The sequence below is a fragment of the Carassius carassius genome, chromosome 38 (genome assembly GCF_963082965.1).
Source record: "Carassius carassius chromosome 38, fCarCar2.1, whole genome shotgun sequence".
Classification (NCBI taxonomy): Eukaryota; Metazoa; Chordata; class Actinopteri; order Cypriniformes; family Cyprinidae; genus Carassius; species Carassius carassius.
This window is the reverse complement of record NC_081792.1, coordinates 24,307,980-24,322,474: the sequence shown is the minus strand read 5'-3', so window position 1 is coordinate 24,322,474 and position 14,495 is coordinate 24,307,980. Positions and strand designations below refer to the sequence as shown.

General features: G+C 34.6%; 1 protein-coding gene across 4 annotated transcripts; it reads left to right on the top strand.

The window, feature by feature from the left end:
* Positions 1-2,521: 2,521 nt before the first annotated feature.
* Positions 2,522-14,194, top strand: pfkfb4a (6-phosphofructo-2-kinase/fructose-2,6-biphosphatase 4a). 4 transcript variants are annotated; one of them, XM_059529720.1, is made up of 14 exons: positions 2,522-2,677; positions 7,027-7,143; positions 7,268-7,364; positions 7,470-7,536; positions 7,692-7,766; positions 7,847-7,903; positions 7,985-8,106; positions 8,188-8,395; positions 8,708-8,854; positions 8,936-9,040; positions 11,038-11,167; positions 11,295-11,357; positions 11,445-11,509; positions 13,906-14,194. In XM_059529720.1, exons 1-14 carry the CDS (start codon positions 2,629-2,631, stop codon positions 13,963-13,965), a joined length of 1,362 nt encoding a protein of 453 aa, XP_059385703.1. In that variant the 5' UTR covers positions 2,522-2,628; the 3' UTR covers positions 13,966-14,194. The 4 variants fall into 4 exon arrangements, with proteins under 4 accessions (XP_059385703.1, XP_059385704.1, XP_059385702.1 ...); XM_059529721.1 differs by lacking the exon at positions 13,906-14,194 and adding an exon at positions 12,726-13,462; XM_059529719.1 differs by lacking the exons at positions 2,522-2,677; positions 13,906-14,194 and adding exons at positions 5,930-6,121; positions 12,726-13,462.
* The last annotated feature ends 301 nt before the right edge of the window (positions 14,195-14,495 follow it).

The following is a 14,495-nucleotide window of genomic DNA, read 5'->3' as shown; positions in this document are numbered from 1 at the left end:
TTTTGAAATTGTTTGGTTTTTTGAAAAATGACAGTGAACAAGTTATTGCAGTCACAATCATAAATCATTACTAAACAATTTTTTCCCCCGCAATACACAGGACAATGATATCCACACTCAAAATGTATGATAAATGTCAAACAGTGTTTGAAAATGTCGAACACACTTCTCTAGCACATTTCATGACAAGAATTTGCTAAATTATAAAACAATAGGTACCTATCATTGAAATAAAACAATGGAAAGTGATTTTAAATCAGTATTTAACCTCAGAACGATGGTCCTTAAGTCTGATTTTGTGGTGGCTGTGCTTTAAAATTAAATGATTATTATCTTATATTATCTATTTTTATTTTATAGTAACTTTCTATTTTGTGAAGCTCAGCAATCTTGTTCTGCACATCAGATCTATACAGTTTTCTTTGTTTTACTCCTTGTGCTGGATGATTAAGGGATTTTGGCCTTTGTATTCCTTATATTTATAATCCTGTGTACCAGGAAGTCATGGTTGGACAATTTCATGCTTCTAGTCACCCTGGTGTCCTAAAAAAAAGTAAATATGAATTTCTAGGCATGGCAATACTTATGGCCAACATTGAATTGGAGAAAAACATTTATTTCATAATGTGGGTTTGGCCCGAGTTGGTCTGAATCGCTTTGTTTTGCAAAAAACACCAACTAAAAATTAGATATTCAGGCCAATATACTGTAAGAACATGGGACTTTATGAGTTTACATATATACTCTGTTTTTCATTAATTATACTGTATAATGGTATGAACTGACTCTGTTCAAAACAAATCTATGAGGGCATTCTGCTCAAGAGCACGTCCATGCCATGAGAGCCAGGAATGGGGTACGAGTTGTGCAGGGTCACTAATCACTGTGACTTTTATAAAGAATGTTCCGGACAGACATGGAAAGGTCAGGATCTGTTGTCACAGTTGTTTCAGTCTTCTCCAACCTTTAATGTTGATCTGCTATACCCTTTTTTCCTTTCTGACACTGCCCAAATATTTCCACAATTTGTGCTATGGTTATATTGTAAATGTAAAAACAGTGTGCTGTCTATGGCGAGATCACAAGCTTATGTTGATGTGTGTGTGTGTGTGTTCACCAGATCACATTTACATCCTCTTCCTATAGGCCCTTCTTCATTTCATGCCCTCATCACAATTTCATGCCCTGCTTTTTATTCCAGTCTGAGCGTAACTGTGTCACACTTTTGTCTTACCAGAAAGCACTGCTCTTAACAAGCAACTAAAACATTGACTGATATTGACTGCAAGTCAAGCTCAAATCAGCTTTGTGTATTTATAGTGACCTGTGTCCTGACTTGGCCTGTGTCCACAGCTCTGTCTGTCTTTACTGATGCTTTACTATGGGACGTGTGGCTTTGTGAGCAACATGTTCCACTGTACTAAATATGTCTAAATGTGTCTAAATATGTTTTTGGAATGCAGAAGCACTGCAGCATCAAGCAGGTCAAGTTCCTAATGTAGCTGAGACATCCTGAGAGACGGCGTGTAATTAAAACACCTCTGCATTAGTCGGCCATGTAGGTCTTATTTAATTAGGTTAGAAATGATTCTACACCTAATGGTGTAATTTCTTATAAAAGCAGTGAAACACACACACACACACACACACACACACACACACACACACACATATATATATATATATATATATATATATATATATAATTATTATTTTTTTTTTTTTTCATGAAATCTTAATATACTTATACAACAATAGTACTTTCATATAAGTTGTATACAGGACTTGGGATGTAGATACCCATGTATGTCTTATATACATCCTAAGGACTTATATTAAACATAGATATATATATTTGTATTTAAAACAAATAAACAAGCAAACAAATACAAATATTTAAAAAACAAATCAGATCAAAGAAATCATTATATTTTCTTATTAGATGATACATCCTATATTAAACATCCTACATTGTAAATCAATATCTTAAAGTACTATATAAAATATATAAACTATATATATATATAAATTCCTCTTTAAATTTTTACTGTATGTATACATTGCAATTCAAGATTTTATATACTTACATAATATTATTTTCTAAATAAATTCAATATAATACATAAAGATTTCGTTTTGCTCCAAAACAAAAGATTGTAAATCAAGATTATATTCCCCCAAAAAACATATTGTGTAGTTCTTTTATACGTATGTATGTATGTATGTATGTATGTATGTATGTATGTGTGTGTGTGTGTGTGGTTTCACCGAAAAATCATGTATAATACTTAATAAAATAAATGACAAATCTATCTATCAAAATAAATAAAACGTTTCTGGGCAATCAAAAAAATCCCATCTCTTTTCTTTAAACCTGCAAACAACGGCTCGAGTGTAATCATTGATTAAATTGTAACACATTCCACGTCTTAGCATTGCTTAACACTGCGCAACAGTATCAACAAACTTTCTAATGATAGGTGGGCGTGTCCCTGGTCGCTGCCTCGCAGCGATTGGCTGCGCCACCTGTCAATCAGTGGGTGTGTGAGCTTGTGTTTTCACATACTTCTCCTTTATACCTCAAGGCTCGAGCATCAAACTAAAGCACTAAGAAACCAAACGCGGACAATGAGGGGAGCCAGTCGGTCAAAAAACACGCCTGATCTGGATAAGAGGGGTAAGGGACATGCGTTTATGGCTGTTCTTTGGCGGAAGGAGCTGGTATTGTGTGCGCGAGGAGGAAGAAGTAAACAAGACTCTGTCACGTAGGCATGTGTGCGTTGGATTCGAGAGTCCACGAGCCGTTTATTTGAACAGTAGCATTATATAAATGGCCTCTTAATCGTATACTCGCGTAACCTATGCGAGTACAAACCATGCATGTGGTCTAAAAATAAACTAACGCTGTTTTCTGTGTAATGCATTTGAATGAATGGAGATAACCACACAGTGTTTGGGTCATGTGCTGCACGCATTGACATGCACCGAGGTCACATGTGGTCGATTTCATTGCGTTTTGTGTATTTTCTCAGGAGTGTTTGTGTTTTGCATGTCATCAATGCTGTACAAGAGTGTGTGGAGTTGAGGTCAAATCATGGTCATGTTTGTTGCATTACTGACATGGAGGTAAACTGCAGCGTGTCGGGTAGTAAAAATAGAAAAATATGACCTAGAGAGAAGGCAGAAATAAGAGGCATTCTGTAATTAAAGTTAACAGCAAATGAGACATTATAACGGATGCAGCTGAGCTGCAATTGCATTTGTTCCAGATTTGTATAAATGGCTGGAAAATAAGGATGTTGGTGTGTTGTAATTGCTAACAATCTGGGCTGGTAATAAAATGGTTGTAGGTTTTCTGGGTTCATTCAGTCCATTGTAATGAGAATGACAGTAAGTTTCACATCAGAATTAAAGGCTTATTACAAATCAGAAATTTTGTAAAATGGCAGTTTAATGATTGTTGTTTACTAGCGTGTGACCAGATGAGCAGGTTATGATTTGTTGTTTGTAGAATGATATCAGCACATCCCACACCCACTTGTTCACTTTTTAGCCAAGCCAGACCTAGTTCTATTTGGAAATCTGCTGATTAATGGGTCAGAATTACTAACTGTGTTTCATAGTTGGACAGTAGATTTGTATAAAATCTAGAATTGGAAGTGAATGCATGATTGTTGAGGTTTTGTGGTTTACTAATTCCTCTTGTAGAGCAGCTCAATCTCAGTTGCAAGATTTGTCATACAGTTAAATTTTGTATTCTTTCTTTTAATTAAGAAATGAAAATGAAAACAGAAAAATCTGTTACATCTATATGCACATTTGTTTTTAAGTAGAATACATTTTGCAAATGGGAAATTATCCCTTAATTTAAGATGATCTATTGATGTGTGTGCTGTAAAAATCACTCTGACATTGTGCAGCCTCGTAATCTTAATGATCTTTTAGCTCTATATAAGTGCAGACTGCACACTGATATAAATATACACTGTTTCTCACAAATCACTATTATTATCAAGCTCTGCACACAGCTCAAGTCAAATCCTCTACCCACAATCCATATCTCTCAAAATGTCTGTTTCTTGCCATCTAGTGGTTGATATGTATATAGCATCATGTCCCACTTTTAAAAATTTAAGAAAAGGTTCTGGGATTTTTTTTTTAACTTTAAAATATGCATTTTTGTAACTGACTGCAACAACATTTTTTTCTTGAAATGTAGTGTTTAAATGTTTAAGTTTAGGTTGTGTCTATGGTCTGTTATTAGGCTGCTAATTTTGAAGGTGAACTTTGACCTAATTTGCATTTTTTCCATTTTATATAGCTGTTTTTATTATAAGCATTCTGATTATATCCAAATGCTATTGTTAAAACATGTTTTACAAGATAGAGCAGTGATTTACAGAACCACATCTGGTGAAATCAGATTATCCAAGTTATAACTTGCCAGCATCCTGCAAAGGCCATTGAAAATCTCCCTAATCAATGTAGCCACTGCCAGCACTGGTTTGTTTCAACAGTTTAATTTTACATTTAATTCAATTTAGTAATTTAACTCGGAAACATGCACTGCTGTTCAAAAGTTTGTGATCAGTAAGATTTATGTTTTTTTTTTTTATAAAGAAGTCTCTTCTGTTCATGTTCTTTGGCTGCATTTATTATGCTGATTTATTATCAATGTTGGAAATAGTTGTGCTGCTTACTATTTTTTTGGAACCAATTTTCTTTCAGGTTTATTTGATGAATAAAGTTTAAAGGAACAGCATTTATTTAAAATATAAATCTTTTCTAACAATTTTAGTCTTTATTATAATTTTTTAAATCAATTTAACTCATCCTTGTAGAACAAAAGCATGAATTTCTTTTAAAAAAAGAAAGAAAAAAAATTACTGACCCTAAACTTTTGAATGGTAGTGTATGGTCAAATTAAGTTAAATACTGTTAATTTTTAACTTTTTATTCATCAAAAGAATCCTGAGAAAAGTATCACAGGTTCCCCCCAAAAAATATTAAGCAGCAAAACTAAATTGCAATAATATTTCTGTATTTCTGATCAAATAAATACAGCCATGATGAGCAGAACATACTTCTTTAAAAGACAGTACAAATCTTACTTATCCCAAACTTTTGAGTGTCAATGTATATATTTTACATGTCTAAATTCTTTGAAAATTAATATTAAATCCAAATGTCCAGTACCTCACGGAGCCGCTCGGACGAGCAATGTTTTATAACAATAGAGTTACCGTTACCCTACAAAACATGCTGTATCATATTTGATAGCCTGCATTAATTTTTAGGACCTCTAAATTATCAGCATGATCACAATTTTGCTAAAAAACAAACAAACAAAAAAACATGTCTTTGGGGTTTTGTTTGTTTGTTTTTTTATTTGTTTTTAGAAAGTGAACTGCCCTTTATTATACTGTAATTCTAAAAATATCCACCTTCAGGTTTTGGTACACCTCTTTTTTATGTTAAAGCTATAATGTTTTGTATAACGCAAAAACGAAGTAGCCTAGTTATTAATAACGATATGAAAGTTATTCTTGCAACATTCTCAGGTCAGAATAATTTTGAATTACTGGAGGCATTTGTACACTAATAATAATGTAATAACAACTTTAATCTAGATAACGGAACCGTACAAACAAATCAAATAAATAAATAAATACGCTGGAGCTGCAGCAGAAAATCTTTTCAACAGCTGTTTAAAGTTCTAAAAAAGTATCAAAATATAGACAACTATATAGACCGAGCCGCTAAACTACCACTTCTCTGTTCTATACCTAATTACCGTATATTTATATATCTAATCTCTAGGTAAATGACACCAGACATTACGGTAAAGTGTAGTTTGTTTTTTAAGTTGCGCCTTTTGTCGTGTCGTTACGGTAGTGTTGTTCTCCAGTCTCATGACGTTCTTCAGCGCTGTCTTTAGTGCGCACTGATGATTATGGACTTTCGTGTGTAGAGACGACGAATATAATGAGTGTAACAGAGGACAACACGGAGCAATGCGCAAATAGTCTCACCCGAGAACTCACACAGACTCCTTTAAAGAAAATATGGGTGCCATCCTCCACAAACGGCCTTCCGGAGAGACACATAAATCAAAGAAAGGGTAAGTGTGGGTTAAAGGATGTGAGCCGGACACTGAGGCTGGAGTCAGGTTTACAGCTAGCTGGACTGTGGACAGTTCTAGAGACTCTTTGTTTGATTGCACTTCATTGTTTTTAATGAAACGTATCCGGTAGACGTATTTGTATTTATGTAGGCTATAACGTTCATTAATAACACTTTAAATTGTTACGTAATACTCAATAGTTCACTGGCAAAAGCTGATTCAAATAAATTATAAATATGTAATAATTATAATTTCAATAATATAAAAAAAATTATATACTTGCATATATCAAATATTTACATTGCCATTATTTCATATCGCTTCAATATTCCCACATTTATGGAAAACCTGGAAACGTAAGGCAATTTTAAAATTATGTTTTACAAGCCAGTGAAGGTTATGGAAATTATTAAAATACATTATTAAAATACATTAAAAATAAGTAAATAAATAAATATACATTTTACATCTGTACATTATCTGTTATGATGTGTTCTAAAATATTTAAATTAACAAATTTTTGATTTGTTAAAGAATGGTTTCAGTTCTGAAAAGCTATAGTTATTTATATTTTGATGTATTTTTAAAAAATAGTTTAACATGAACAGTGTACAGACCAACATGTAATTTTCACCCATTTTAAATTGCAGGACTATGTGGACATTGATATGATTATATGCAATTTTATGTGGAGATAATGAAATGACTTGTGCTCTACAATGACAGCACACCGATTTTATTATAGCAATAAAAAGTTCACCCAAACTGCACACAGATGAAAACACTTTTGTTATTTGCACCTAATGGTGTGGTGATTGACAGTTCACCTGCAGTATGTGGATAAATATTATTGTTAAACATCTCTGCTAAGTTTTTTGTACATTTTTTTTTTCCTCTTACAGTATGCATGACCAACTGCCCCACACTTATAGTAACCGTTGGTCTCCCAGCCAGAGGAAAGACCTACATCTCCAAGAAACTGACACGCTACCTCAACTGGATTGATGTTCCAACAAAAGGTACGCAGCACAGTGTGATTAGACTGTAAAATGTGGTTCAAAATTCTGGCCATGAATTTGTTGTTGAATATTAGTGGCTTTGCTCATTCTGAAATTGGTTTATCTTGATGTTTCACCCCTGCAGAGTTCAACGTTGGACAGTACAGACGTGAATGTGTGAAGATCTACAAATCCTTTGAGTTCTTTCGGCCAGACAATGAAGAGGGGCTTAAAATCAGGAAGTAAGACATTGCTTTTTGTATCAGTGGCGACAATTCCAAACGTGAAATGAAACTACTAAATGCTAAAAATGCCCAGAAGCTCATTTGATTACTTGACTCTTCTAGGCAGTGTGCATTGGCAGCTCTCAATGATGTACGGAAGTTCCTCACAGACGAAGGCGGTCAGGTGGCGGTAAGGAAAACGTTATTTGTAAATGCATTGAATAGAATAGGAACTGTCATGGGTGCAAATACAGTGTTCAAAGTGCAAGTCATTGTTTTTCTTTAGTTGCAATTTAACATTTCATTGTTTTTATGCATTTACCTGTTTTGCTTCACAATCTTCAGGTTTTTGATGCCACAAACACAACCAGAGAAAGAAGAGAGACGATCATCAGATTTGCAGAGCAGAATGGTTTCAAGGTGCTAGATATGGAATAATTCATTTAAGGGGTTTTTCTCATGTATTCGCTCTTTTAAAACCCTCTTTTCACACCCCTCAGGTTTTCTTCGTGGAATCTGTATGCGAAGACCCGGAAGTTATTGCAGAGAACATTGTGGTAAGTCTCAGACCTGTGGAATATCTTCAATATCTTTATCCCACCTTGTTTTTGGTCTGAATTTGTGGTCTTGGTGTTCAGCAAGTGAAGTTGGGCAGTCCAGACTACACGCACTGTAACACAGAAGAGGCTGTTGCAGACTTTATGAAGAGGATCAAATGTTATGAGAACTCTTATCAGCCGCTGGATGAGGAGCTGGACAGGTACATGCCATTTTGGTTCTGCTGAACTTAATTCAACCTATGAATCTATCGGTTTCACATGTTCTTTTTTGGTGTGTTCAGGGACCTTTCGTTCATTAAGATCATAGATGTGGGACGGCGGTACCTGGTGAACCGGGTTCAGGACCACATACAGAGCCGAATTGTTTACTACCTTATGAATATCCACATCACGCCCCGCTCCATCTACTTGTGCCGGCATGGAGAGAGTGATCTGAACATCAAAGGTCGTATCGGTGGAGACTCAGGACTCTCGGCCAGGGGAAAGGAGGTAAGCTCTTGAGGCCTATTTACATCGACCTTTAATTTCTAGTGTAACTAACAAGCACAAAATTGGCTTGATGTTCTTGAAATAACATGAAAGCATAATAAAATCAGGACAGAAATATTTTATTGTTAAGGTTTTGATGCATATCTTATATATATAACATATTCAAAAGTATATGTAACATGCAAATGATTATCTGCTTATCAGTTTTAATTAGATCAGATACTAAACAATTCATTCAGGTATGACCGTTTCTCTGCTTTTTTTTGTGTTCGTTAATCATTTAAACCTCAGTTTTTTCACATTCCTTCTCAGTTTGCTAAGGCTTTGGGCCAGTTTATCCAGTCGCAGAATATACGGGATCTGAAGGTGTGGACGAGTCAGATGAAGAGGACCATACAGACGGCAGAAGCTCTGGGTGTGCAATATGAACAGTGGAAAGCGCTCAATGAAATCGATGCTGTAAGTCTGTTGTTTATAAATGGTGAACTTTATTTCGGGGATATTGTGTTAATTGACTGTGTTCGATCTATGTGTGTTTAGGGTGTTTGTGAGGAGCTCATGTATGAGGAGATCCAGCAGAGATATCCACTGGAGTTTGCATTACGTGACCAGGACAAATACCGGTATCGCTATCCCAAAGGAGAGGTCGGTTTACATCAAATCCGTTTTCTTTCAGTCAGTGCATTATTTAATTGTGCATAGCATTTTAATTGACATCATAAAGGTTAATGGCCTTATTCACGAGAGTGTTTTTTTAGCATTCAGAGTTTGAATTGCTCTTTTATGTCCCTTTGGTGACAAACAGGTTGTTCTCGCTCTTTAGTGCATTAAACAGCCATCAAAAAAATGTTGCTGGTTGCTAGGCTGTCTGTTAGCAATTATTTTAAGGGTTAGTCACCAGTAAAATATTCAGAAATGGAGTAAACAAGTCTGTTTTGACACTGTTCCAAAAGGACATGTTTTTATGAACTGTTATTGCTCTGACCGTGTACACAACACTATTACCCTCAGCTGGCACATACACACTTCCATTTGCTCCTCTCATCTGTCTAGTTGCGAGCGTGTTTGTTCTTCAGAGCAAGCAGTTCTCATTTAGATCAATATCTTGAACCTGTTTACTCAGAGAGCATTAAAGCACCACGCTGTTCTCACTATATTAGATTAAGATTGGGTGCAAGGTCCTGGTGTCTTGTGTTTAAGTGTACATTTATTTCAGTGATGTACATAAGGGTGTGTGTTTTAATACTGTACTAATATCAGTTTTGATTCCGTATCAATTCAGTTAGAAACATTTCCTCTGCTTGTCAGTTTTAGTTATGAGAAAGGTTTCTGTGAACTGTTGGGAAAATTCTAACTGAGTATTATCAAAACATTTATGTTTAATGGTAGGCCTCAAACCATTCAGTATAATTAGTTTTTATATCACAAATTAAATGGTCAGTGCTTAGTGAAAACTGTCAGAGATTGTGTAATTGTAGTTAACACGTATTAAAAAACCTTATATATATATATATTATTTTACTACTATTGTAGTATTTATTAATATGTTGAGCTAGCTTTTATTTTTCTATATTCTATTTTCATTCCTATTTTAGTTTAAGATAAAATTTTTATTATGTGCATTTTGTCATCTTTATTATTCCTTTTTTTATTTCTATTTGTCTTTATTTTTATTTTAGCAAATTTAGTACTTCAACTTTATTTAAAATTTATTTTATTTCAGTTAGTTGCCAAGGCAACATTTCTAATTTCCATTTCAAGTTTTCATTTAAAAATTCTGTTTTATTCTGTTTTCTAATTGTATATTATGAATAATAATTCAAAAGTTTCACAATCTTTTAATGTGATAAATTAACTTTTAGAGGTGCAAATTAGGGTTGGGCGATGTCTACAAATTTTGCGTCGGATGATGTCTACAGTGAAACATCGCGATGGATGTTAGGGGATGTGCTCGAAACTTGAATCCTTGTAAGGGAAAACAACTAACAATTCCTAACACTGTGTCTACATCGTATGCGAGCGGCGCAGCGCGGTGTGACGCGACAAAATACTATAGAACCACTGATCTGTAATAGAGATTCATTATATATAGATCAGTCAATAGAACTCATTATAATCAGTGATGCTGTCTACATGGATGCGGTGTGGCATGGCACCACAAATCCCTGACAGTAAACTGCTATCGCGTTCTATTTATGACGTGCTGACACAAATTTCAAATGATTTTCAATGGTCGCTTTTTGATGGAGGACGAGGGTGAATGTTTTGCAGATACTTAGCAGATACTTAACTGACAAACATATAATCTTGTAAAATGTGTGGGAAGTACTGGTTCTTCATGGTATAAATAGAGTGTGTACGATTGCGAATCTCGAAAGTGATGGTAAAACAAAAAAAGAAAAGATGGATCGTGTATTCAAAAAAAAGGGTGGGGGTGGATCACGATTCCGGTGCAACATCATTATGTCTATCAGCCATCGGCAATGGATGATGGCATCGTCTATCAGCCCAACCCTAGTACAATTATACAGTGTAGTATCCCTGCTGCTGATTTTGTTCAGCCTTTAATATTTTCATATGTGTGTGATGTGATCGTTATATGGTAAACGGAACAGTGTTGTAATCCAGTATTCTCCTCACAGTCTTATGAAGACTTGGTCCAACGGCTGGAACCTGTGATTATGGAGTTAGAGCGGCAGGAAAACGTTCTAGTCATCTGTCATCAGGCCGTCATGAGATGCCTGCTGGCCTACTTTCTGGACAAGACTGCAGGTAATGACCGACGTGACACCACTCATGTCTCTTTTTAAATCTCAAATCACTTGCACAGTTGTACTGATGATTAATGCATTTAAAATAGCATTCTAAGTAATTGAAAGTCTATTTATTTGGTTTACAGAGAAATTGCCTTACCTGAAATGCACTCTACACACAGTATTGAAGTTAACACCAATTGCCTATGGTAAGACACCCTTTCTTAACTAATATAGACATTATGTTTTATATAATGCTATTGAGATCTTGATTGTGAATCACTCTGGGTCTTCAGGTTGTAAGGTGGAGTCAGTCTGTTTGAACGTGGATGCTGTGAATACGCACAGAGACAGACCATCGGTAAGGCTCACAAACACAGATCCACTGAGCATGTCAGTCAGATTGGTGGTTAAAAAGCCTCCCCGCCTGTTTTCACTCAAGTGAAAGTGTGCAGTCAGTCTGTAGTTATGCTTGAGAGCTCTTCTGTATAATAAAGTGATTAAGCTTTGTGGTCTCCTGAGCCTCGGCTGTTGCATGAAAGATGTGGTGTTGGATTCACTGATGATTTTACCTATTAGCGTTATTAGGATGTAATGCAGCATGCCAGATTACAATTCACAAAAAAAAAATTTATTATTCTTTTTTTTTCTCCATACTGCTGCTTTTTCACTTTAAATTAAACTTTTTTGTCTTGTCCAGTGGTGTTTAGCATTCTTTTAGTATCGCTGAGATACTATTAAAGTTGTATTAACAATTTGAATTTGGTGTTATTTTGTTTTAATTTATTTATTTTTTTATTATATGTTTTTTTCCATTTAAATTTTAATGTAAGTTTTAGTAATTTTGTTGTGCATTTTTGTCATATTTATTCTCTTTTGATTTTAAATATATATATATATATATATATATATATATATATTTAAAATGATTATATGTAATTTGTATTACATAATCAGTTTCCGAAAATTGATTATAGATTATATTATGATTACTTGTATGTTTACTTTTTGATTGATTACGTATTATTCACACAACTGCAATAAATTATTCATATACATTTTTTTTTTATTTCTCCTAATTAATCTTTTTTTTGTAAAAAAAAAAAAAATGTTTAATAAGCCTACAGGTTTAAACATTTCAAAAAGTCATAAAATGTATAATTGTACAATTTTTTAATGATTTAATTAATTATTAGCATTAGCAGTTTACGAACCCCCGTAGTTCCCTCACAAACCACAGATTGGGAAACCAGGACGTAATGCAATGTTTAATGCACTTCATGTCATTGGTAACAAAAAAATTGAATCTATTATATCAATAAAGTACAAGATAAACCTTTTCAAATCAATGTAATAAACAAGTTAGATCAAAAGTAATCTAAAACTAGTCAAAATGTGTAATGACTATGTGACTAATCACAAGGGATAAGCTGAAGGTCATTGTTTTGGTCTTGCTATCTTTATATGTGTGTGCACTGATTCTTCCGTGAAGTTTTTCACGGTTCTATTACACCGTCGTCACCCACTTACCTCATCTGTTAATATGTGACGTCATTCCCTGTGTTTGCTTCAAACAGAACGTAGATGTGTCACGGCTGCCGGAAGAGGCTTTGTTAACAGTGCCAGATCATCACTGACAGTACCTCGTTCCTCTCTTTCTCACACACCCTTATGCCATTCCCATCCCCCTTTCTTAGGAATGTAGACATTCATACATTCCTCAACGCTTCTGTGGCATTTTCTAAAATCGGGCCATTTTTACAGCTCAGTAAATGCCATTTGAATTACAACTCAGAAGTGAAGAACAGAAACTGTACAGAATATGTACAGAAATTGTTAAAAATGATTTCAGAATGTGTTCATTGACAACGTGTTAATACTAAATTGCACTTTATCATGAATGCACACTGATGTTTTTCAGTTCCTGCTGCACGCAAATGTAACTGCTGCTATGAAAGAACACCAGTCACTCCAGTCGCATGTGATATTTATTTATGATTGTAAATTAATGCAAATGTAAATTAATTAGGGATTTGGCTGGTTAATTTGACATTATTGTCTTAAAAGTTCATATGTGTATCATGTATAGGTCAAATTTGAAGCAGATTAAGTAGAGCCTTATCTTGCATAGACATTTTAGATCATTTTAGATATTTACGTACAGTGATAATTTATAGTAAATCTTTCAGTTTTTTTGAAACACTTAAGGAATGTTATGATGTGAAACTCTCTTCTTCTGGTAACTGAGGTGGAGGAAAAATCTCTACTGTAATGACTGTTTGCGATGCTAATAAAATGTATTTAAATGGTGAAATCCTGTCTCTCTTTACATTCACCCACAATTCTGTCTGTCGCTGAAGAACAAAGACAGAAAAACTTCTAAAACATAACTGCACCACACTGCAATAAGACAAAAACATGAATATGACAGACAAACAAGACAGGGACAGTAATGTGAGTTAAGGCAATAGACTTTGACCTGAACTCAAAGGGCAGAGTCAGGATGGAGATATTGAGCTAATGATATCAGATTTATTTCTGTCATTGTATATCACCCCTCACTTGGTCCCATGATCTTTGACCTCCGTGCTATATATATATATATATATATATATATAAATAAATGCGTGTGAGTGTTGTTTAAAAAGAACTTTACCAGTACCAGTAAAAAAAAAAAAAAGGTTATGTTTTAAGATAACAGGGTTTTTGAAAAGCACAACAATGTAATGGTATGTCATTTTCTGGTTTTCTTCCTAGAATGTTAATGTACACCGCACTGCCGAAGACGCCCTACAGACCGTCCCGTCTCACTTCTGACCTACAACCACAGCGCCTTCTCGTTGTTCACTTCTCCAGTGTCTCTCTTGCAAGCCTGGGCTTACCATTACTAAAGGTCAACCCTGCCTTCAGACAGACCCCTGGTCAGGTTCTGGTTTTTCATGTTAACCGGTTAATTAGTTGCTGTAAGATTTCTACTGACTGTATATAGTATATGGTTTCTCACTCCATGTTTTGAAAGAGCCATAATCCGTTTACGTGGCATGAGATACACAAAACTTGAAGGTTGTGTTTGGGAAATATGGGTTTTAGATGGATGTTACATTTATGTTACACCAATGGGATCCGCAGGTATGTTATTTTGCTGCTCCTTTAATAGTGCTCTCATTTTGTCAAATCTAAATGGTAATCTCTCTGTTATTTTGAGGGATGGATGTCAAAATGTGTGTGTTTTTGTGCCTGTGAACATACAAACCTGAGAAAACACTCATTGTGTCAAAAAATGTCCTTCATCTTCTCTAAAGATAGAGTGACTTTATTTATCTTCATTTTTATGTTTTTTAAGAGTT

What these genes read in the sequence shown, in the direction of transcription:
- pfkfb4a (XM_059529718.1), top strand. Translation starts at nt 5,986, where the DNA reads ATGAGTGTAACAGAGGACAACACGGAGCAATGCGCAAATAGTCTCACC. An exon ending in GATTGATGTTCCAACAAAAG is followed by an intron (nt 7,144 to 7,267) that starts GTACGCAGCACA and finishes TCACCCCTGCAG; the next exon opens with AGTTCAACGTTGGACAGTAC. An exon ending in CAGAGCAGAATGGTTTCAAG is followed by an intron (nt 7,767 to 7,846) that starts GTGCTAGATATG and finishes CACACCCCTCAG; the next exon opens with GTTTTCTTCGTGGAATCTGT.